A 24,909-nucleotide genomic window follows, 5' to 3' on the forward strand; every position below is an offset into this window, starting at 1 on the left:
CCTATTGGTTGGTTCACGGCCAACACGACACTTCTGGAGAACGATAGGGTTGTGAAGCTGTCTATCAAATACAGAGGCGTGAACAGAGCCGCGCTCCTATCTCTTAAATGGACAGCACAGAAGTCACTTAGCATCCAGGAGGCGGGACTTTACGATCCTGCTGAGCTGTGACTGGCCCGCTAGTGAGAGCTGAGCGTGGACAGAACCAGCTCAAAGCAGTTTGGTTGAGGGCCGAGGAGTGACGTGTCGGTCAGCGGACCGGGAAGAAGTCGCGGAGTGGGAAAGGTGTTACCCTTTGACCCCAGTCATGTGACCAGAAGGGGAAAGTGCGCGAACGAGCAGCAGAGACGTTATACCTCTGGGTTCCGATTATGAGACTTTTTTTTCTTTAAGGTACCTAACATAAGGTTAAAGCATCCCGCCTGTGACAGTGAAAATGCAAGCGCTTTCCGGGGCAGACGGTCGGTCCCCTCTCGGACCGCTAGCTCACCAGCAGTTTGCTATCGCCACTCTTCCCACCCCCGGGAACCTGTGGTTGACTCGAACCTGGCACACTTGGGGCGTTTCCTTTCTTAGGCCTTGCCTGTGCGTCTGGCCTAAAGGGGCGGCGGGACCGTGAAGGAACCCGCGCTGGCTGTATGCAGCCCTTCCCTTGGAGCCGGCCTGCGGCGGCGTGCCCATTCAGCTCAGCTCGCGAAAGCTGCGCTTTGCTGCCGCTGCCGTCACCAGGCACACAGAAAATCTGAAGGCTCGCAGTTTCAGCATCTAGGAATACAACCCGACAAAGCACATTTAAATCGGTGTTTCAGAATCGTGTGCATTTTTCAGAATCCACGTGACCAGACTCACCACCCCCAGACGTTATAGCTCAATAAATGCTTGTTTTATATGTTCAATGTAATTTCTAACTGAATGAAACTGAAGCTGAATCTGAAGGAATTGCAGAATCTCAAGTAAATGCTTCTTCAAAACAACTTAGGTTTTTTTCTTAATAAGGAGGAAGGGGAATTAAAATAAGATTCCTTTAAAGTGGAAAAAAAGTACAGTTGCAAGACCATTTAGATGGGGTTCTCATTTTTTCTTTTTAAATTATTGTGTTTCCTAAAGGAAACTTTGAGAAGTTGAAATATACTACTGAAATATACTTTAAGAACAAAGTTTAAAATCTAAGCCTAGTTTTGGGACATTCTTTAACCCAATTGATAGGGAAAGATTTATTGTCTATAAGCAAAATCAAAGTCAGGACAGCAGTCATTATTGTGATCATAAACCAAGAGTTTATGCATGAATCCAGCATATAAAGTTAACCCTCCTCATCAAAAGTTTTGAATTTGTTCTTTCAGAAAAATTCTACTATTCCATCAGTTGTCTAAGATAAAGCTATTTTTAGGTTGCTTTGTAAAATCATGTTATTCCTGTGGAGCTTTTGGTCTCTCCCAAAGTATCTTTTTACCTCTTTTATATAATTCTTCAAAAGAAACATTTGGAGCACATGGGAGTAGTAAGATCTTGATGTGCTCCCCAGGACCCTTTCCAGGTGTGCTGCAAAGCAAAACTACCAAGATTTCTTCTCAATGCACTGATTCCAGGTTCATGTTTGGTTGGATGTTTTGTTTCCTTTAATTAGTAATCTATTTCTTGTGCTTTTTGCTTTGATAGATTTTTCGAGGAACTTTGAATGAAAAGCAAACAGTGCCTTTATTTTGTCCTTAATCACTAGCAAAGATGGGTCTAGAATTATAAGAACAAAATTGGGACCGTCCTGTCACATACACACAGGAACACAGATAAAAGCACTTTTTCAAAGCATTACAATTTTGTCTTCTGTTGGGCTGGCCAAAAAGTTCCTTTGGTCTTTTCTGTAAGATGGCCCTAGGAACAATTACTTGTCTTGAACTTCATTCAAAACAATTTTGTTGGATTATATTGTGACAGCTGTCATATGTGTGCATTAAAAAAAAACATCAAAATTGATGTGTATCCATTTTAATATTGAAGATAGAAGAAAATAGCATTTTCAGCATGTTATACTTTATTATTTCGAGAAAGGTAAAAATGTAACTGAAACAAAAAGATTTGTGCAGTGTATGGAAAAGGTGCTATGATTGATGGAATGTGTCAAAAGTGGTTTGTGAAGTTTTGTGTTGGAGATTGCTTGCTGGACAACGCCACAGGGCCAGGTTGAAGTTAGTATCAATCAAACCCACACATTAACTGAGAACAATCAATGTTATATAAGGTGGGAGACAGCTGACATACTCAAAATACCCAAATCACTAAAGTTATTAGTGAAAATGAAAAATGTGTCTTCTTTCATTTTACAGGAAAAAAAAACTCAGACTTTTTGGCCAACCCAGTATTGGAGTTGTTCTTGAGAAGTCCAATGCCAGCGTGAATCACATTCCTTTGTAGGTGCCCCATTTTTCCCTGATAAATTATTTTTCCTCGGAGATCACATCTATGTGGTTTTTTTTCCTTCATTTTTCCTGCCCTGCACTTGTCAGTCCTTTTCTATCTGCAAACTCCAATTTCCACCACTGGAGGAAATTTTTTATTTTACTGTCTCTATGTTTCTATTCATTTTCTTAAGTTGCTATTAGACAAAGGTTGGATTCCCGATTCTTGGATACCTGTGTGATTCTTAACTTTTTCCATGTCTAGATTGTTTTGTTCTATGTTGTGTGAGACTTCTTCCATTTTATCTTGCACTTGCCTCCCTGGGATCACTTTTACAGGCCACCTCATTTTATGCCCATAACTGCTTTCATTTGTCCCCTTTCCACAACAGTGTGTTTTCGTTTCATTGATGCACTGGCCTCCTAAACTTCTGTGGAAGTAGTTAACATTTTTAAGATTGTACTTATTTACTCTCAGAGAGAGAGCAAGGGAGGGGAAAGAGACATCGATTAGACGCCCCCAACTGGGAACCCAGCCCACAACCCAGCCATGTGCCCTGACTGGGAATCAAACTGGCGACTTTTCAGTTCATAGGCCAGCCCGCGCTCAGTCCACTGAGCCACACCAGCCAGGGCAGCCATAATTAAAATGTGTTTTTAGAATCACATTTCCTCCAGGAACAGATAGTGTACTTGAGGCAATCTGAGATGATCCTGAGGCAACTGCCTGGTTAAGAATATTTACCTACATGGTCAAATGGTCACTATTTTCCCCAAAGCCCGGACGTACTACACAGCACCTCAATGTGAAATCTCTTTGAGTAAAACAAGAATGAGGCTGATGGTGTGGCCTAATCTCTCATCATACATTCTCTGAATTTTAATGTCTTGTTCAAGTTGAGACCTGTAGAAAATGGTAGCTAGCTATTTTAACACATAATTTCTAAAGACTTGCTGGATGACTTTTGTCAGTCTCCTTCACTGCACTGTGAGGTCCAAGGAGGCAGTAACCCTGTCTTTCTGGTTGATCCTTGAACCCACAGTGCCTGGCAGAGAAGGCACTGGGATGCTTGTTACATGATAGTCGTCTGTTCTGCCGCCTGAGCCTTTTACTGGCTCTGTGGGTTCCTTTTAGGCACATTCAAAATATCCAGATGCATGGCCCACATGGTTCAAAAGCCTAAGTTACACTGACCTTTCACTTCTTTCCACTTCTGAGTCCATAGCATAGAATTGTATGGGTGGGGGCGGGGGCGCTGTTGGAGCCACTTCCATTGTACTGATGAACTGATAACCTTCACCAGGGCAATCACAGTCCAGGTAAACACACGAGTGTAGACGTTGAATAGATGTCCTACTTCTACACTCAGAATATGGAAGTGGGTGAAAAATGAATAGACAGCGAGCAACTGTAGTTGCCCTTTTATTCCCAGATGTTATCCTTTTAAGATGGTTCACAAACCTCTAGCCATTTATTACTGGGTTTGTCCTGATTCCTCCCTTACAACATAAGAGCACTTAACAACCCAGCTCATGAATCTGTTCATTTGTTTCCAGCAGACTGAACATACCCTGCCCAGGTCTGAACGAACCACTAACTCCTCCTGAGTTGTTATAATGGGCAGCCCATCTCTAGATAGGATAAAAGGGTAGTGTTTTGAACCACGTATACCTGTCTATCCCTGAAGATGTCTATCCCTGAAGAGTTTTTGTGAACATGATTCCTTAGATCTCACTGGTTGCATGGTTAAAACTCATGCTGTCATCTTTAGTAATCACCAAATTTCCATGGTAGATACGCCACAGGCCTGGCCTCTCTATTACATTAGTAAAACTGCAGACTCCTCACTTCCAACCACTTGAACTTTAAGCATTTTCTATAGCAAGATGTAGCAAGATAAAATCACGTGGCTTCACTCAACCTCTCTCACCCTTCTAAACAAATACTAACTTAGTTGGTACAAGTGTCAGATGACAAACATGTGGCCACTTGAATACTAAGCTCATTTTAAAAACTTAAACACTACACCCTGACTGTTGTGGTTCAGTAGATTGAGTGCTGGCCTGTGAACCAAAGGGTTGCCAGTTTGATTCCCAATCAGGGCATATGCCTGGGTTGTGTGCCAGGTCACCAGTGGGGGGCACGTGAGAGGCAACCACACATTGATGTTTCCCTCCCTCTCTTCCCCCCTTTTCTCCCCTCTAAAAATAAATAAATAAAATCTTTAAAAAAACATATACAACTAATCTTAAGGTAATCAATGATCAGTTACAAACTGATGAACTACTGAGGTCTTCAAACCGTCCCCAAAGCAACCTGGCATTTCTCCACAATACTATTGACAAATGAACACAGATGTCACAGAGGAGTACTGGAGGTAAATCTTGTTTTAGCTTATGTCTTTTACAGTTTTTTGCACAAGCTGCAAAACAACACCTACTTCCGAGATGCCCACTATTTAAAAATCTTCTACACCTTGAACTTGGTTTTCATCTCCCAGCACTAATTTTTAAATCCTCGTCTTGTACATAGTAAAGGTTTCTGTTAACAAGATGTTTCATCTCTTCTCCAGTGAGAATGTCCAATAGACTGAAATCTAGAAGGATCTCTCCATTCATGCATACACAGGAGAGACATACCCATAGACTTTAAAGCAAGTAATTCAACAATCCTAAATTCTCCCTGGAGATGTCAACATGATCATAACCACATAATCCACACTTCCTCAGGGAACATTTTTCAGGACTAACTGCTCAAAAAACTGTAACCAGATTTACCCAAGACAGTCTTGGATTCTATGACTATGTTTCTTGAAGTGATGGTTTATAAATTCAACCATCACACACCTTGTGGGAAACCAGCTAGCGTTTAATTGTAACATTTGAAATTGTACAAGTGTTCTGACATCTGCCCCCTCCTCCCATATTTAGCATCTGTAAAATGACAGAGAAACACCACTCACAGGTTTAATGGGTTTAATAAGTTTACCCCGTCAGTTCCTATTTGCAGCACCCAGTATGCTTTTGAAACGCCAGACAGACCCGGCAGTGGCCGACAGTGAGTTCAGACCCGCAGAGTTTAGAGATTCAGGTTCTCCAAGCATTCTGTGTTGCAGTGGCACTTGTCCCAAATCAGTACGTCCCTGTAATGGGGGACTTTAAATGTACCAGTGAAAAAGCTTTCTTCCCCTTCAAGGGGAAGAAAAATCACTCCTCAAAACCCAGCAGATCTGGCTGAGGTCTTTTCCTCCTGGCCCATCTCTTCAGGCTTATTTTTTGCAGTAGAGCAAGAGAGACCAAAATCTAACCTGAGTTACAAGAAACAAGACAGTGATGGCTATAGAGGGAGTGGCCAGGAGCAACCAGGATACTCCTTTACCTCCCACATCCAATATATGTGCTTCACAGAAAAACAACAAAAATAACAGGTCCACAATATACAAAAGCTAGAATTACAAAACCCATTCATCCAAGGGTGGTGGAAGGCAGGAAAGGGAGGTGGAGGGGTAAATGGCACAGGGAGAAGAAGTGTTTAAATCGGTCCAGGCATGGGGGCTGGCAAATGCTAGAAAAGAGCTGCAGAAAAACCTGTGGTCCTTTCAGACTGACAGGTGTTAAAAACCCACATATTGGTGTCAGGAAGATTGTGCCTTATGTGCACCAGAGACAAAAGTCCCGGTTCCTCATAAGGGAATATGCAGAGGGCCCTTGGCAGAGTGGGTCCTGCCTTCCCTGGTAGGGGAGGTGAACGAGGAAAGAGCTGCACAGCCTCCTTCTAATCCCTCTCATGCCCTGGGGATGGCAGGTGAGTCAGTGGCCTGAAGCAGCCTTCGGTTTGGCAGGAGACGAATGAGGTGAAGGGAACTTCTCCGAAGAGGCTGAGCTACTCAGGGCAGACTGCAGGTAGACCGTCTTGTGGAAGAGTCTGTTGCTCAAGAAAACCACCAAGGAGAAGAGGCGCAACTGGAAAAGGCTAAAATGTAAGAGATCCAACTTGTTAGAGCCCCAGTTGACCGGAATTATTATTTAACAACTGAAATATGACTACATTAAATTTAACACAATAGGGGGAAATAAGAGCAGTGAAATTTGATCAAGGAAGTACAGATATTAGACACAGGGATCAAACAGGCAGCAACTAAACCCAGGCCCACTGGGTCTTGTTGCTGTCATGAGAGCAATGCAATCCCCACCACTTACAGCATCAAAGCTTAATGGAAATTAAGTTCTGTTTCAGATTCATTCTGATTCAAGAAGCACTTTTTATAGTTGGCTTTCATGGCACAAACTTCAAGCTATGTCTGAAGACATCATATGCTGTATGTGTCTTGTTTTCCAGAGAGTTTCAGGGGAAGGTTGTTTGTGTCTACTGACACCCCGAGCACTGCTGGACAGCAAGCGCACGCAGAAACCCAGAACAGAGCGGACACCCGCAGTATGTGCGTCAATTAACCACAAGTGGTCACAGACTGAGCTCTTTTGGGAAGTGATAAACCTTTTGACCTGCTAGAATCTTTACTGCTAAAGATTCATTTTAAAACACTGTTTTACTCTTATTATCCATAAACTCCCATAGCCAGATCACATGGCCCCAATACCTTTGTAAGAATGTTGGCCACTCTCACAAAAATGAGCTTCATTACATTTACAAGTGACTTGTTCAGTAAATTGTTAAACTTTAAACAAATATATAATAGCATTTTTAAATAAAGATTTTATTTATTTATTTTCAGAGAGAGGGGAAGAGAAGGAGAGAGGGAGAAAAATATCAATCAGTTGCCTTTGGCACATCCCCAGCCTAGGGACCTAGCCCACAACCCAGGCATGTGCCCTGACTGGAACTGAACCGGTGACTTTTTGCTTTGCAGGCCAGCACTCAATCCACTGATTCACATCAGCCAGAGCATATAATAGCATTTATTTTTAAAACATATTTATGTACATATATATTATGCGTGGATATATCCCAGAAGTGTTTTCCCCATTAAACTGTATATTAATGTTTCCAGTAATGTAAGAGGTTATTTTTAAAAATGTCTCATTCCCATAACTGTGATATTAAAGCCCCAATCCTTTACACAGAAATACACTTTGGCTAATACTGACTAATACTTACTAAGCTTTGCCAGGGGTCTTTGCTTCATTGGCGCTGATAATGAATAACGGAAAGAGGATGGAGAAGAGGCAGCCACTTAAAAAAAAAAAAAGTAAAGAAAAATAGTCAGTCACCTTCATAACAGCCATGACTTTGGAAAAGACATGAGAAGCCTAAAAGTCCTTTGCCTCTGGTGCTAACATTATGGCTTGATAAACCCTTAATTAAAAAAAAGTGGGGGGACATCTTTCCAAGCACTGGCTATGTCTGACACCGCTCCAGGAGGCAACAGAGAAGAACCACGGTATATAAGGTCCTGCAGACTAGATGTTAATACTGAGAAACGTCTATGACTATTTGTCAAGGAGAAAAATCCTATGGGCATCCTGACGGTCAAATAGGAACGCAGAACACCTAGCAGAGAACCAGGCATCCAGGAGATGCTCCCTCCACTGCGTATCTGTACTAGTCTCCTTCCAGGCCCTACAGCCAAATTACCTGATAATGTACGAGGACTGCATTGCTGTGAGGAAAGCCAAGGGCAAACCAAATCCAAAGTAGTAAGGCCAGTTCCTCTCTATGTTTGACAACCGCTGGTGCATTTCAATTCCTAAAACAAGGAGCCAATGTAGTGAAAATTCTTATTTCCTTTTAGTAAAATGACTAAATGTGGTAGGCAAATTATCTGAAGTTTGAGTTTTAGATACAGAACTGCCATTTGGAACACAGCTGAAGCATGTAATTCAGAACTGTCCAAATCTGATACACAGCTTCTATGCAAAGTTTTTACAATTCGATAATCACAATTCAAAGCTGGCAGGCTAAGTGCATCATGAATTTAACTCCAGCACCCTTTGTCAGGGTTAGTCCTAAACAAAGCAAGATATGAAATAAAAAGGCAGCCATCACCTAGAAATTAACCTCTTTCAACCACACAGACCCCCACAATTATGCCAAGGGCTTTTAAAATATCCCAAAGAATCTGAATGTGCTGACATTACATTAATTTCTCTAATTCAGAATATCTCACACTCATTTATGCTGACTTCTGGCTCAGACCTACATCACATTAACCACCACAGAGGGAATGTTGCATTGCTGAACCCCTCAGCATCAAGGTTAAGGCTTAAATCCTGAAAGCCAAATGTAAGCTCCCCCTTGCCAAAGATGCTACTTCCTTCCAAAGATGGTTTGCTGAGGGCCTAAGCAATAAATAGTTTTAGGAAGTCTGCTAAGCAGCAGCATTTCCAAACGGGGCCTCCAAGTTCTGAGTTTCTTTAGATGGACTTACCTTTATTAAACCAACGATATTCAAAGCAGTATAGTGAGTAGAGAAGGGACATATGCAGAAGACTAACCAGCTGACCAACAAGGTGGATGGGAAAGAGACTCACAAACATCCCCTAAAGAATAAACATGGAAAATCTTAATTCCGAGTCTTCAGAGACCTAACATGATTCACCTGCCACTCTGAGTCATTACTCTCCGCCTAGATAGCCGCACAGCTGCTTCTCAAGGGCCTAAAGAGCAGGAGAGTAGAGAGTGCCGGGGTGGCAGGAAATAGCAGGTAAATTCATGTTTCCTATCATTCTGTGATTGTTTATTTTTAAATTGCCTAGTTGTTTCTGTAAAAAAAAAATGATTTAAAAGTCATCACCTCCCATAAAGTACACCTGCCCCAACACAAATGCAAATACCCTGTCTTTATAAACTTCCCTCTGGTGAACCTTGGCTTTGTAAATGTGTCCACGTACCCAGAAGGCCAGTCTCACCTGGATGAGGAAAAGAGCCTGGAGCAGAAGGTTGAAGAGCATGTCAGCAATGATTTTGCTAACACTAGGGAATGGGTGAGGCTTCCTTCCTGACACTTCGAATGCCAGATCGGCTATATCCTGTAACAGAGAAAGTAGCTCACCCAAACGGGAACTGAATGGCCTCAACGTCCAGCCCCAAAGCTAAGGCCACCGACCTGCCCTTGGACCTGCCAGGTGAGAAAAGCCCCTGGACAACTGGCAATGAGACACTCTGGTGGCCTGAGACAATAATCCCATTTTACAAGAGCACAAATGTCACCTGCTGCCTCCTTGACCAAGGAAAGCTATGATTGCTCCCTGCATGGCCACTAAGTTCACAGGCCAAGGCCTAGCACCTGTCAACCCCTCATGCTGCAGGACCCAGTCTCTACTCTGCCCTAGACCTACTTGAAACCAAATGGCATTCACAACTTTGCTAAGCACAAACAGGGGGAGCACCCAAAGAGCGCTGAAAATCGACGTGAGGAAGAATTCCAGCCATGACCAAACATCTCCATGTAGAGAGGGATCACCTGAGAAAGGGAAAAGGAGTCATTAGTTTAAACGGAAAACCAGAGACCAAACAGGGAGCCCCTGGCTGCGACTATTCCCCACTCTGACCGCCTCCCACAGCTTTGTGCCTTGCCGGCACATCCCTGTACCTATTTTAGACAGTCCTACTCTTCGTAAAGACACCAATTCCGGCCGAAACTTGCCTTCAGAGTGGCCATGGATAGGGGCTGCTCACCTGGTGGTGGCTGAGGTGTCCCAGAGACTAACAGTGCACAATACACAGGAAACCACCTGAGTGTAAACCCCAGCTCTGCCATTCACGAATGATCTAACCTTGGTAACTCGCTTCCTTTTCCTCCCCATAAAATGATATCTATAACAAGACCCACTCAAAGCGTGTTAAGAGGTTTGAGTTAAAAACATCCCAAGAGCCTGGTACGCAGGAAGTGTTCAGTGCCCCGAGGGACCAGGAAACAGCCTCTACCTCCATCCCAGCAGACAGCACGGCAGGCACTCACCGATTATTTGGGCCGTTACTGACTGAAGTGCAGGAATGAACACGCGATAGAACAGGAGGAGACTGAACTAAAGGAAAGAAGCAATGAGGTCAATATTAAAAACCTTTCTTTAAAACAAGAGTTCTGAGTTTCAGTGTAATTATTCTATAGATGGAAGTGACGTTTATAAATGAGAAGGCCTGAAGTGACACCCAAATTGGACTTATATCTATTCCCATTACTCCAATTGACAGGCACAAACCCTACATTGCCTATAAAAACAGTAAAACTTTTGAGGGCAGAGTAGGACTTTTCAAATAGTATTCAGAACTAAACACACAGTAATATTTGATTAATTCCAGCTAACACCTGAAACATCTGCAAAATGTTTAAATGAAGGAAATTTGAATTATGTTGAATTCCAAGTCAAAGGAAATATTTAACTACCTGTTCTTCAAAGTACTCAAATTTTGCCTAAGCGTGTGTTGGTTCTCAGTGACTAGAAGGCCATCTCTCCTGGTGTGGGCTTCAACAGATGTCCATTCTAATAGACCGCCATGACTACATGGGGGAGAACCTTGTCCTTGTCCACCTGTCCTTCCCCTCTGACCCCCAAAGATGCTCAGCCAAAATGTCCAGACAGTGTCAAGAGAAACTGCTAACCTTTGACAACATTAGAACTTGTGAGTAAGTCATTCTTTAAGAAAAATTAAAATGCTCTCTTTTTATTTCAGAGATAGCCCTTTATTTACACACACAAGTGGTCCCCGAGTGAGGACCACAGCAGCTGCACAGAATCTTGAGTTATGAACTTAAGCATGTATGAGCAAGTGAGAGCTACTTGTCTTGGTTTAAAGAAAACAGTTTACTGTTAACAGCAAAAATCTGAAGATGCTTATAAGGCACCTGGAAGTTAAGAAAAAAGAACTTACCCAGAATACTCCGCCATTCCAAGCGCAGCACTGAAAAATCCTACTGACAATACGTGGCTCACTGGAAAAGAGCACAGGTATTTAGCTTATAAGGCATGGGGGCCACTTCCGTACTGTCACGCAGTGGCTCTCCATTTCCTATCTCTCATTGGTGTTCACTTTCCAGTACCTGTTGTTGTGTCTTCCTGTCAGTCAGTGAGAAAACGCTAAAAATATTTCCAGAGAAGCAGCTTTTCTTAACACACAAAAATTTATTCTCCAACATCCAAGACTGGAGAAGATTAAAACAAGATGTCTGTGGCTCTATCAATAAATAAATCCACACAGGCTTTCCTAGAAAATAGTTTTTTTGTGGTTCTCTATTCACCATTCTGATGTAAAAAAAACAAACAACCCCCCCCAAAAAAGACCATGGTATTTGAGCAAGGATTATCGCTAGAGCCAAGTTTAATTCAACGTGGGAGTATGGGGGAGCAGCACTGATAACGTTTTAGGAGAGAAAGTGAAAAAGAAGGGGATACTAAAATCCCAAGTCACGACCTAGGGTTCTGTTTGTATACTGAGGATCGGTCACTGCCTGAGTGCCTTGTGGGAGAGGGGGGCTCAGGTGCTTCCACACCAGCCTCCGCTCCTTACCTCTCCTGCTTCCTCTCTGTGCTCTGGGCCCTCCGCTGCGCCAGGGCACTGCCCGCCCTTCTCCGACGCTGCTCCTCTCTCTTTTGCTGAATCCGCGCATCAAGCTTTGAGATGGTACAAATTCCCCAGATGGAGTCTTTGATTCCCTGTAGGCAAGAGTATTATTTTTAAAGAGGGAAAATTATGGATCAGAGAATACTTTCCAAATTTATATGCAGTAAAGTGAAATCACAGTGGAAACCATTGTATTTATTTTGCTATGTGGCTTAAGGGAAGTTTGACATTTAAAAAAAATAATTCTCTATTTGCAGAAGAGTTGCAAGAACGGAAAACTTCCTAATACCCTTTCCTCCAGATTCACCAAATTAATATTTTGCCACATTTATTATTTTTACATATATAAAGACTTTTTCCAAATCATGAGTAGGTTGCTCTACCATGTCCCTTTACTTTTAATTCTTTGTTGTGCATTTCCTAAATAATGAACAATAATATTCTTTTATATAACTATAAGGCAATTATCAACCTAAGAAATTTAATACTGAAATACTTAAATCTTACAGTCCCTGTTCCAATTTTTCCATTTGTCCCAATATGTCCTCTATGGTACTTTCCCCCTCAATTGTCAGGCTTCAGTTAAGAACCATGGGTGTATTCAATCTGTCATGTCTCTCTAGTGTCCTCTGCTCAGAGACAGCTCCTTAACCTCCTTTTCTTTTTGAAATATACAGGCCACTGTTTTGTTGTATTTTCTCCATTTAGGTTTTTTTCCATATGATTAGATCCAGGTTACACATTTTTTTGCTGGAACGTCACCTAATGTGCTCTCCCAGGTATTATATCCAGAGGCGCACAGTGTCTGTCTGTCCTTGCTGGTGGTGTTAATTCTGTAAACTCAGTCAAGGTGTTACTTAGCTTATCCTTTGTATGGCTGCAGGTTTTCCCCCTTGCAACTAATTTGTAATCTGTGGACAGCCACCTCTGAGACCATCCGAATGGTCTGACCGTCCAAGTACCCCAGTCAAGTTCTCTTACCCAGATTCAGCATCCACTGACAATTCTTGCCCAAGTCAATCTTAAAGAACATGGTTGCAAAGTAGTGGTTTTCTAATCCATCCACACTAATCAATACTATAAAGCCGAGTTACTGCCCTTCCTTATACTCTTCCAATATCAATCAAATACCTATAGTATGATCAATGTCCTGTACTAAACTAGTGATACAAGGATAAACTAAACACTGGCTTCCCAAAAGGACCAGGGCTAGACCAAGGGTAGAGAAAGACACAAAGAAATACTTATTGTAAAAATGTGAAAAGCTGCAGGAAAAGAACATGCCAATAAGACAGAAACAGCATAGTAGAACGGCTGGAGGATAATGTCCTTAAAAGAGTGTATGATGGGGGACAGGGTTGTTATGTCTATAAAGACAGTGCCAGAGGCACCTGCCAACCACACTGGAAGAGCGTCCGCAGCAGAAAGGTTACTGTTCATTGCAAGCACCAGAACTGCACTTCACCCAGTTCAAAGGTCTGTGTTCTCTCACCTGCCCATCCATATACCAAGCCATCTTCAATGAGCCAGACGCTGGCCACATGGAAAAGCTCAAGAAACAGAACTTGGCAGGAGAGGTGTACAAGTAAACAGCAACAAAAATTACAGTTTAATTAAGTGTCACGACACCTATGTCCAAAGCAGAGCTGTAGCACAGGGGTGTGCGATTTCATGAAGCAACAGCACACAAAGGCAACCTGGAGGCCGTGGCCAGCCCGGATCTAAGGAGGCATTTTCGCCTACTGCTATTGGCTACAACATTTTGGAGATAACTGCCAGGATACGGAGAAATGGGCAAGTGTATGAACTACCAACTGATAAGACCATACACTGGCATGTCTTGCACCTGATCTTTACCTGTAAGTAATTTTTAGTCTTATTTTGCTTTTCACTTCTAAATTTTCTACAAATAGTTTAAATATTCAAGATAGTTGAGTTCAAATGGCTGTGGGCCTAGCATGTGCTGGAATGCAGACAGGATCCCCACCTGAGACACTTGAGTCTCGTGGGGCAGACAGACATGTAAAATGTGCAATGCAGAATAGACCGAGGGTTGAAATGTTATCACACCAGAACAGCAAGACAAGGAAGTAAAGGTATTAAAAGTAAATCACATCGCATGATGTCTCTTTGGCCCTTCCGAGACCTTCAATTTCCCTTTAACTGAAAGATAATAAACTTTCGAACATTCCCATTGAGAAACCAATCCTCAGCCCCTGCCCCTGCCCTTCCCCTTCAGAGGCGGCCTCTCTCCTGCTCCTAGGCATATAGCTAGAGGGGCCACAAGTAGGACATTAGGCCTCAGACATCCACTGCAACAGAAGTTCATGCTACTGGAAATTTGGGTGGCTAGGTTCTAAACAGATATTTCTGGGGCATTTTCCTAAGGATCATCATCCGCACCTTGTAAAACAGAGGTGGGGGTTTCTCCAATGTAAATCCAAATGAAACAGTTTAGGTAACGGTAATGTAACCGATGTTCGCCACTCAGTTTTGACCGATGTATCGTGGTTACAGAAGATGTTCACACTGGCAAATCCTAGTGAAGTATACAGAAGAGCTGTGTGCCATTTCGCAACTATTCTGTAAGTCTAAATTTATTCCAAAATAAAGTTTAAAGAAAACCTCTGGACCCAAGCTGGCCAGAATTCTAACACTGGAGACACCAGAGAGATCTACTAAGCTTCTGCGAGATGCAGGATAATGCCTATCTCTTCTTAGGTAGAGCGGATTACGATGAAAACCTGTATGTGAAAGACCCAACAAATACATCAACTCCAAAACTCTTAAAAGACTTCCTAGTCAGTTTCCACAGCAAAACAGTCAAGAGGTGGCTTGACATACTCACCCTGGCAAGGTCCTGGAGAAAGGTTTTGACACTGTCGGCCATCTCTCCACCACCCACGCTACCAACTACATAGAAGACAGAGAGGCATCCCAAAATCTTTCATCATGAAGAACCTGGAAACACATAGAGCATAATGAGGGATGGGGATATTTACCTAAAGATAAGTGACTTCATGTACATTTCTGCATGATGCCATTTTCCACATAACTATGTCTCTAATAGGAGGGCAGCAGATTCTAGCACTGAGATAGCAGGACAGTGAATGAAGTAAGATTATCCCTGAAACTACTGACCTCTGCGATTGATGAATTATTTTTTACTCACGTACCACCCTTTCTCTTTCACAGGGGCATATTATTGTGGGACTAGCAGTCACCTCACTGGGACCCACTGTCACTAATTGCCTCCCCTACACATTCCAGTATCCTCTTACGCTGTATTTATGCTTGATGTATAACCTCAAGCACTTGAATGAAAATACAAGAGTAAGGTGAAAGTTCTAACGAAAACTACTAAATATGCACTTCATATACAAGGCCCTCTGGCACACAGCTGCATTTAAGGTATGACGTGAAAGTTCCCATCCTGACTTCCAAATAGGTCTCTGTGTGCTCTCCAATTTTAAATATGTTAATATACAAGTGCCATTTTAATAAGCATGCAACAAACAGTGGATTTCAAACTAGGTCAAAAAAAGTTCACGTATATAAATATTCTTTAATTCACCACAGCTTTCCCATTTTATTTCTCAGCTGAGAAATCCAGCTTCAAAAACTAAGAACTTGAAAGTTCATATATATAAACAGTTTTAAGATCTATGTTTCCATTTACTATCTTTAAGGGGAATGGAAAAATCCATTTTCAAAATTTTATTAAGAACTTGGGATTCCATGCCCTGGCTGGTGTAGCTCAGTGGATTGAGCATGGGCCTGTGAACCAAACAATGGCGGTTCGATTCCCAGTCAGGGCACATGCCTAGGTTGCAGGCCAGTTCCCAGCAAGGGACACATGAGAGGCAACCACACATTGATGTTTCTCTCCCTCTCTCCTTCCCTTCCCCTCTGAAGATAAATAAATAAAATCTTTAAAAAAAAACAACTTGGGATTCCAAAGGTATTGACCCTGACTAAACTAATCTTAGGGTATTATCAATTTGGAGATAGATCATGACAGAATTTCACAGGCAGCTTGTTTAAACCTCAAATTTCAAAACAACCACCCTTTCCCTGACCTACAACCATTCCACCAAACTGTCCCTAACTGACTCTACTGGACCACTGCTGCCCAGAACCAAAAGAGGAGGGAAGGCAACAGCAGCAAAAAGGTGACTTGCACAACACACATATATGAACCACTGTCCCTTAGGTCAGATCCTACACAGATCCTACACTTCAGGTAGAGAGGCTTCTTCTAGGCAAGAAACTTCTGTTAAGACTCCCAATTAAAAACAAATACAAAAGCATCTCGAAGTGATGGATAACTCAGTGCCAGGGGAAAAGTAAAATGTCCAATTTTGACACACAGACACTAGTTTGTAAAAGACTATCATGAATTCACTCTTAACCAGCTACTTCCTAATCTACACAGTAAGAATATTAAGATCTCCATTTTTTTAGTATAACGTGCACTAACATGAAAACAGAAACTTCTCCATAAACATAATCCCACTACAGAATGAGCTAGTTTGGGAGCCTAAGGAAGCCGGAAGCCAATGACTTAGTGGGATTTCTCAAAGGGAAGAGAGCCTGCAGCTTGTCCGGCCCAGTCCAGAACAGCTTTGTTATCTGAACCTGGCTTCTGCATGTACCAAGTGGCAGGTTACCTACTGACCAGCAGTGGCCTTTGAGAGACAAGTCACTTCAATTCTGTGTGGAGATCCTAGCAGCTTTCCTACAGGACTATCTGGTGAGTTATCGGTTTGACAAATTGCTGAGGCGTGGCGAAAAAGTAACTTGTCACAATTTGAGAACACACAGACTTAGGGGAAACCCTCCAATGAAACTAGCCAGACAGAAAATGCATCTAGTTCACATCAGGTTACAGATGCAGGAACTGAGAATCCAAAGATAAATAGCTTCACCCAAGATTACAGCAAAGTGAAAGGCTAGAGCAAACTTGAAAACTCCGTTGTTCTAACCCTCAGTTGGACTTTTACTCCAGAGGACTGTTGTTTACCTGGAGCATCCCACGGACAAAATGTCTCTTAATCCTGGAACGACACCTGGCCATTAAATGCTCCCCATTCACTGGAACTTGAGAGGCATCTAGTGAGGCACTGACCCCAAGTGCGGAAAGCAGGGAGCGGTCAGACCCACTCCAGGTGCAGGAAAAGTGAGCACCCTCCTTTTTACAGGTTCCTGGAATGACTCCAGGTCCGCTCGGACGCGGCTCCCCGTAGTTCCTCGGCAAAACCGAATGAAAACTGTGGTCTCCCTCGGCAGCCACAACTGGGCACCAGGCGCGGAGCCGCTCACCTCTCATCTGGGTCACACGGAGCCTAAGGACGGCCGCACCGCACCTGGGCATTCTTTTTCCAGCCGGGGGTCCCTCCCGGAGTCACTCTCGCAACCACACGACCCCGAGCTCGGGCCCTGCTGGCTCTCACAGCTCTCGCCACACTCTCCTTACACCCAAGGGCTCTGCCGCACGCCAGTGACCTGGCTCCACCGAGACTTCACCTACCCGGCAGCTTCGCCGCCTGGGCCCTACCCGGCCACGGTCCCTAGCCCACCGCCGGCCGCTCGGATTCTCAGATTCTCCCCGCCCGGCCGCCGGCAGCCGCCCGGGCACTTCCAGGGCCGAGGCCACTGCGCCCGCACTGGGCATGCCCAGGCCGCGCGGGGCGGTGGGAAGTCGACTGGCTAGGAGCCTGGCTGCACAGAGAAAAGGGGGCGGGACCGATGCGGCAGAAGGGGGCGGGGGCAACACGATGGGGGCGTGGCCTAGCTGCGCTTGCATTGGGCATGCCCGGTGGGCAAGGGGCAGGGGAAGTTGGTGGGCGCGTAGCCGCCACAGCCGAGAGGGAGGGGTCGCAGCGGCTTGGAGGAGACCAGGCCGAGCTGCTCTCGCATTGGGCATGCCCGGGCCGCAAGGGGGCCCTGGGAAAGTTGGGTAGGCGCAGAGGAGAGCCACCCAGGGCAAAGTAGGCGGGACGACTTGGGGCGAAGGATCCTGGGAAATCCTGTGGATCCACCGGGCCCCAGCGGGTTCCAGTCCTCTTCTGGGCTGTTGGGGCGTCCGGGAGCCCTTCCTTATCTCGCCCCTCCCGGATCCGCCATCCTGTCCTTTGCGCTCACTCATTTACTTCTGCCGGGGTTGCTTGTCCAACAGAACAATAAAATACAAAAGTCACCTTGGTTTATTTGGTTGGAGATTTTCTGTAACCAAAGAGTACGAAGCAATGATGGGTTTAAATGAAGCTTCAGATGATTAATAGGACAAACCGCCATGCCATTCGGCTGCATTAGGTGTGCACTCTAAGTGATGGTTGAGATACAAAGTAAACACAAATAAGACTTTTCATCTCTATCCCCCCCAGCTCACTTCTACCCTGGGACAGCAATTTCTTGGCATCAAGCCCGACTTATAGCCTTCTTCTCCCTATTCCCAACCTTTTGTAGATATCTCACTCCCCATTTTTTCTCTATTCACTTCCCATTTTCCTTTCCCTTTAGCTGTGCTTAGAGCTGCTAGATAGAGCTGGGGCTATCTATAGAATCAGATTTTTACAACTAGAAGATATTTAGTGTAACCTTGTATTCGCGGGGAACCTAAAATCCAGATGTCAGTGGCAGACAACTACCCAGGCCTTCTGATTCTCCCAGTGCAGTGGTCTGGGCTGTTGACCTTGTCTCTGGTGACCAACTTCCAGTCCTATTCCAAAGCAAGCCAGCCCCTACCCTGAACCTCCTGAAACCTTACCTTCTCTTTGAGGAAGAGGATGCTCAAAGTTGAAACTAGCAAGATGGAAGAAGTGAATGAAGCATTTAGAATAAAAGAAGTCTTGAAGTAAAGGGCCAACAAGGAATTTATAGATTTATATGTGTAAAATCCAGTAGGGATGCGGGCGGGAGGTCTTCTTATGTGTTTCAGCTGTGGGAAATAATCTCATTTTCACTGAGAACAGATCTAGGAATATCTACTTCTTACCTTTTCTCATAAATATATTTATTTACTCCACCACTGAAGTCATTACAAAGAGAAGACATTCCTAAACTTTGCTTTTTTTCCATAAGAGTAAATCTCTTCAACTGCTTATTATATTGAACTATATAGAAAACATTTTAATTTCTTTTGGAATTTTATTTTGATTCAAATGAACAGTCTAACTGCTAAGGCTTAGATATCTTGTTATAAAGACATTTAAGTGATTTAATGATAAACCCATTATTGTAATTATTAATTACAGTAGTAGCAATTGCTCCAAATTCTATCCTTTCTCAAAAGTGTGATTTTAGAAAAAAATTTAGTAGATATGAATCTACTCCAACTTGTTTGATGGAAGGAAATCTTTTTTGGGTGGGTGGGGGAAATTACAACACTTTATTCTGTGCAATATTTTGGTCCACTCTTATTTAGCTCCTTTTTTCTGCCTTTCGAATTATGCAATTAGAAGAGCGCTCAGCACACACCTTGACACAAAGCATGTGTGAGAACAGACCAGTGACAGGAACCCAGGCCTCCAACCTCATGTCCCAGGTCCCAGCTCCCCTTGCTTCTCCTGCTGGGATACTGAGCTACAAGTCTAGGAGGGTGAAGTAGATGGCAGTTCGACTGCAGAAGCTCCCCTTGTCCTTGCTGATACTTGGCTGTCAACACGGGTCTTACCCCACACCTGTGGCTGGCGGGGAGCCCAGTGTCTTCTGTCCAACAGGTCACCTTCCCTAGCTGCAAGTCGAGAGACTGAGAACCTCACGCCCCCCCCCCCCCCGCCCCACGACCCCAACCAGGGCATCCACTTTGGGGATTGGATCTTACCTGGAGCAGAAGGAGCTGAATTCTGGGCAGCAAAGGCAGAATTTTGTTCCTTATTGAGAAGTGAGAATGTGTGCTCTGAAAGCTTGCTCCGTCTGTGACATGGTGATCTGTTGCGTTGGGTCCTTTCTTGTACTAACTCACTCTTGGGTTTCACAGTGAATATTCTGCAGTCCAGGACCCACTTGTGTGTGAGCATAGACATCCTTTGGACAGTTTCCAGAGGCAGCCTAAAAGGGTTGCTTAAATGGGGCCAACAGATTCTTGATGTCATTTAGACACTCAATGTCGAATCTCTCTGGTTTATTTTCTATCACTTCCCTGTGGAAGGTAGAGAACAAGCTGCTGGGGACAGCACCGGAGGACCCCAAAGCAAGATCGTGTGCCCTTTCCATCGACCCAGTACAGGAAGCCACAAGTCATGCTGGCCAGCAGAGCAGTACAGAAACCTGTAGCCATTCGTGGTGGTGGTGTGAGAGAGCTTTGCAATACCCAGTGTGTATTTATTTTTTAAAATATTTTATTTATTTATTTTCAGAGAGAGGGGAAGGGAAGGAGAAAAAGTGAGAGAGAAACATCAATGTGTGGTTGCCTCTCATGTGTCCCCCACTGGAGACCTGGCCTGCACCCCAGGCATGTGCCCTGACTGGGAATTGAACCACGATCTTTTGCTTCACAGGCCCGTGCTTAATCCACTGAGCTACACCAGCCAGGCCAGTGTTTATTTTTTAAAGATTTTATTTATTTATTTTTAGAGATGGAAGAGAGGGAGAAAGAAAGAGAGGAAAACATCGATGTAAGAGAGAAACATCAGTCAGTTGCCTCTTGTACGTGCCCCAACTTGGGACTGAACCCACAGCCCAGGCATGTGCCCTGACTGACCGGGAACCAAACCAGCAACTTTTGCTTTGTGGGACGATGCCCAACAAACCGAGCTACATGGATTAGGGATGATGAGCCCAGTCTTTACCGAGCTGTGGAACAATCTGTTCCAAAGCATCAGCCTTGGTTATTGTTCTGAATATATCAGAAATGATGATCTTGTTATTCCGGTTTCACAAGTAAATGGTGCCTGCACAGAAGCAGGTGTCTTGATACTGGGTTGCAATACTACACATGACATCATTTGGGTCATCTTGGAGCTTTTGTGATCTGGTCCAAGGAGAGAAGGAGAGAGTCCTTCTACATGGTCATGGTCATGATGCTGTGGCTCAGGGGCTCCGTGGGGATGGGGTCCACTTCGATTGATTCTTCAAGCTCCTGTGACTCCTCCTCACTGGATGAGTTACCCTCTGCTGGCCTGCCACTGGCTGGGTCCATTGCACTGGATGGTGGGTCACCGGGAAGGGGTGGGTGGCACCTCAGGTTTCACTTCCTCGGCCACTGGCAGCAATTGGGTTACGCTTTCTCTTTTACACCAAGACCACCAGTGACCAGATTTCTTTGGCATCTTATCTTTGACTCAGGACTTGACTGTGGCCTTAGGCAAACTCTTTTGGAACAGCTAAGGATCATGAGAGCGACCAAAGCCCAGTTTTATTAATGGTTATATATCTGTATTACAAGGTTATGATTGCCTCTAATTCCAGAGTTTTCTGCAAATTTGTGATAAGTAACAATATGCTCCATGAATTTTTCTTTAGAAATTTCTCTGTTCTCACTGAGGTCCCCACAAAGAGAGAGAGTGACATTAAGCAAGTTCATGGCAGAACCCGAGAGGCACTTGATGCCACTCTTACTGCTGTGCTTCCCACGGACTGTGGGGACTGGGAGGGAGCCAGGCAGCAAGACTGACTTGGGCCACTGCCTGCAACCAGGGTCTAATTCACTCTCTTAGGGAAAGAGAGCTGCAACCCCAGGTTCTAGAGCCTTTAAGTCATCTAGGTAAATATCCTCAGGCCCCTGATGTTGGCTTCTCTTGTGGACACATTTTTTCTTTGATGGTGAGTCTACTTTAGCTGCTGGTTTTGATTCTGAGGGTGCCTCCACCAATGATGACAGCTTAGGAAGGTTGTCTGCCTCTAGCATAGATGAAACTGGGCTCAAGGGGAGGCTGGAGAAGTTCTGCTGCAGAAATTGCATCACTCCCCTGCTTACACAGGGCTCTGGGTGTGGGTTTCACTATGGTACAGACCATTTTTCTCACGGATGCATCCTTCTCAACTTGATGGAAGGAAATCTTACAAATCCCGACAATTATAACATCATCTAGAATTAACAACAATAATAATTACACCTTGCATTTTTAAAGAGTTCTCAAATACGTATGTACGATTAGAGGCCACCTGGGAGACAAGTAGGTAAAGGTATTATTTTCCTGGTTTTATAAATGAAGAAGCTGAGAAAGAGCACTAAACTCAGGAGACTTGACCTCCAGTCCAGCTATGAAGTTTAGTTCCTATATCTATAACACAAGACTATTAAAATAAATGGTGTCTATTCAAAGGTCCCTTCCAGTTGTATGGTTCCATAACTTCATGAATTGGTGACAATACCAGATCTAGAGGCCAGATGTAGCCTAGCTTCTAGCCTTGGAATCTTCCAGGGGTGAGAGATTCAATGATTTATTAAGCATGTACTAAGTACCAGACTTTTCATATTTATTAGTTCACAACCACTGAGACAGGATGGTGAGAAGCTAGGAGAATTCCTTTGGCAAGTGGAATAGGGAACTGAGAAGAGAGCTGAACACAACGGCTGAGCAATTCACAGCCAGATGCAGAAGGTCACCTCCCTGGAGATAATATCTGAGCCTCAGTTGTATTTCAGCTCCAGACCCAGAAAAGCAGCAAAACCGGGTGGGCCGTGCCAGGATCAGGTACAATGACTAACGACCCCCTGCCCTGTTATTGACCAGTAGGGGAGACAACAACCCTGAGAGGGCACACCTGGAAAACTGATGACTATTTTGCTGAAACCCTCCCCTGAGACCTCCCCCAAGATTTCCACCTGCAAGAGAAAGATAAAAGCCTCAAGACGAAGGACCCAGCACGTGTGCTGATCCTCCGGGGAGCAGCTGCACCATTCCCTTTCCCCTCTTCTCCCCTCACTTCTTCCCCCACGGGCACACATCTCCTAAACTTGAAGGCACCCCAAGACTTGCAATCAGGGGAGCAATGGGCAGCGGCAGCTTGCCCAGGGCTAACCCCCTGAACCTGCCTCCAAGGCCTCCTTTCCTCTGACCTTTTCCGTGAGCTAAGGCAGCCCGGCCTAGGCTCCCCTGCTGCTTCCTCTACCCTCGGCTCTTCCTGGTTTCACTGTCCCCAGCTTGTAAATATACAAACCATGAGGTAACTGTACCCTCAGAGTCACCTGGACTCGTGTTGTGAAATCTTTCCTACGCAAACTCAAGAACCGAGACACTACCGGCTGGCCCTCGGCAGACCCACTCGGGGCCAGGACCCCTGCCCAGTAACAGCAACACAACTTGTGATGAAGATTTTTCTGATGCGGTTTCTCTTCTTTGGTGTGCATGGCCAGTCTTTTTCCTGGGAGTGAGGCTCCCCGAGGGGATTTATGATGGTTTTACATGTGGAAGGCTTTGTCTTTTATTCAGATAAAGAAGCTCTGGAAAGGAATCTCGGTCTTCTATTTAAAATAATCTTTACATGGGCCCTGGCCAGATAGCTCAGTTAGTTAGAGCGTCATCCCCATATGCCAAGGTTGTCATTTGATTCCTGGTCAGGGCACATACAAGAATCAACCAATGAATAAATAAGCGGAACAACAAATTGATATTCCTCTCTCCCTTTCTCTCTCTCTAAGAAAAAAAATCAATCAATAAAAAAACTTTTAATAATCTTTATATGAACTCTGGAGATCCGAGTGAGTCTCCACATCTAGTGTGTTTCATATAAATGGAATCATACAACATGTAATCCTTTGTGAGTGGCTTCTTTCACTTGGCATAATGTTTTCAAGGTCCATTCACATTGTAACATGGACTTATGAAGTAGCAAAGAAATGAAAATATATATATTTGTAGATTTTATTTATTTATCTTTAGAGGGGAAGGGAAGGAGAGAGGGAGAGAAATATCAATGTGTGGTTGCCTCTCGTGCGTCCCCTGCTGGGAACTGGCTTTCAACCCAGGCATGTGCCCTGACTGGGAATCAAACTGCAATCCTTTGGTTCACATTCCCAAGCTCAATCCACTGAGCTACACCAGCCAGGGCTCTATTTTATTTTTTTATTGCTAAATGGGGGGGGGGGACACTCAAGAGTTGGAAAATTTTAGTTTTAGGTGATAGTCAATAGGCTTAGTAATTGATAGTCAATAGGCTTGTAAAAAGCTATTGTTTCAGAAACTGAAGGTATGACTCACTCCGGCTTCAGAACACCACACGCAGTTCCACCTTTGTGCCCCAGGAGGACTGCAAACGATCAGGATGGAACCTGAGCCACTGTGCTCCAGGGAGAGAAGTCCACCGCCCACAACACAGACAAAGAATCATCAGTCAACAGATGGAAGAATGCTGCAGCTTCTTATCCAATTAACCTTTTCCCTGAATTCCAAATCCGATGCCTACACCTTTCTTCTCCTTATAAAAAGGGTCCATTTGAAATGGAATGTAAGACAGTCTGTTAGGGTACATAGCCCACCATCTTCTCAGATCACTGGCCCCTGAATAATTCCTGTCTCTGCTAATTGGGTCTGACAGAGACAGGCGGCACAAACGCTAGCTTTTCCAGTTTCATATTCTGGCAACTCCTTTCTGGGAGAGACTTTAGGACTTGCCAGTAAGTCTGTGTGTTTGGCAGAGAGTCCCATTGGCTGGACTGGGGGCCCTGGGTTGCAGATTTGGAGACTCCCTGGCTGCTGCCAAGTGATTTCGCTTGGGGACTTTCCTTCTCCAACTCTTGGCACCTCCCATTGTCTTCACTTTTTGATTGAATCACTGCATTTTCTGGTTCAGGTTACAATCCTGGGTCATGACTTATATCATCAGGAATTAAGGTGCCTTCTGGTTTACAGAGCTCTGTCTGGTAAAAAGATGTCTTATGGTTTAATATAGGTGCCTTCATGTTTTACAATGTTGCAGAGCTCTGTCTCATAGTGAAGCCAGAAAAGCCGATATTTATGCCACCTGTCACTACCAGACTGAATAAGCAGAGACAGGGATTGAATATGTATGGGCCCTTTATTCAGAGGGCCAGAGATCTGGGAAGAG

At 44.2% G+C, this 24,909-nt stretch overlaps 1 protein-coding gene and 1 pseudogene across 2 annotated transcripts; both read right to left on the reverse strand.

The window, feature by feature from the left end:
- Positions 1-5,358: 5,358 nt before the first annotated feature.
- Positions 5,359-17,628, reverse strand: EI24 (EI24 autophagy associated transmembrane protein). Of its 2 annotated transcripts, none has more exons than XM_037134213.2 (11): positions 17,447-17,628; positions 14,765-14,877; positions 11,863-12,008; positions 11,227-11,287; positions 10,316-10,382; positions 9,693-9,817; positions 9,264-9,383; positions 8,783-8,894; positions 7,990-8,101; positions 7,513-7,587; positions 5,359-6,369 (listed from the first exon to the last, which is right to left on the reverse strand). In XM_037134213.2, exons 2-11 carry the CDS (start codon positions 14,804-14,806, stop codon positions 6,207-6,209), a joined length of 1,023 nt encoding a protein of 340 aa, XP_036990108.1. In that variant the 5' UTR covers positions 14,807-14,877; positions 17,447-17,628; the 3' UTR covers positions 5,359-6,206. The 2 variants fall into 2 exon arrangements, with proteins under 2 accessions (XP_036990108.1, XP_036990109.1); XM_037134214.2 differs by lacking the exon at positions 17,447-17,628 and adding an exon at positions 17,239-17,427.
- Positions 17,629-17,706: 78 nt separating this feature from the next.
- LOC119041056 (phosphatidate phosphatase LPIN2-like) overlaps positions 17,707-24,909 on the reverse strand; it is a 28,234-nt pseudogene continuing 21,031 nt past the window's right edge.

The sequence above is a fragment of the Artibeus jamaicensis genome, unplaced genomic scaffold (genome assembly GCF_021234435.1).
Source record: "Artibeus jamaicensis isolate MK-2021 breed Jamaican fruit bat unplaced genomic scaffold, CSHL_Jam_final scaffold_660, whole genome shotgun sequence".
NCBI classification, from domain to species: domain Eukaryota; kingdom Metazoa; phylum Chordata; class Mammalia; order Chiroptera; family Phyllostomidae; genus Artibeus; species Artibeus jamaicensis.

Coding starts and splice junctions, on each gene's coding strand:
- EI24 (XM_037134213.2), bottom strand. CDS start 14,806: ATGGCCGACAGTGTCAAAACCTTTCTCCAGGACCTTGCCAGG. Junction 10,383..11,226: donor GGAATGGCGGAGTATTCTGG/GTAAGTTCTTTT, acceptor TCTTTCCTTTAG/TTCAGTCTCCTCCTGTTCTA. Junction 8,895..9,263: donor AGGCTCTTTTCCTCATCCAG/GTGAGACTGGCC, acceptor TTTATTCTTTAG/GGGATGTTTGTGAGTCTCTT.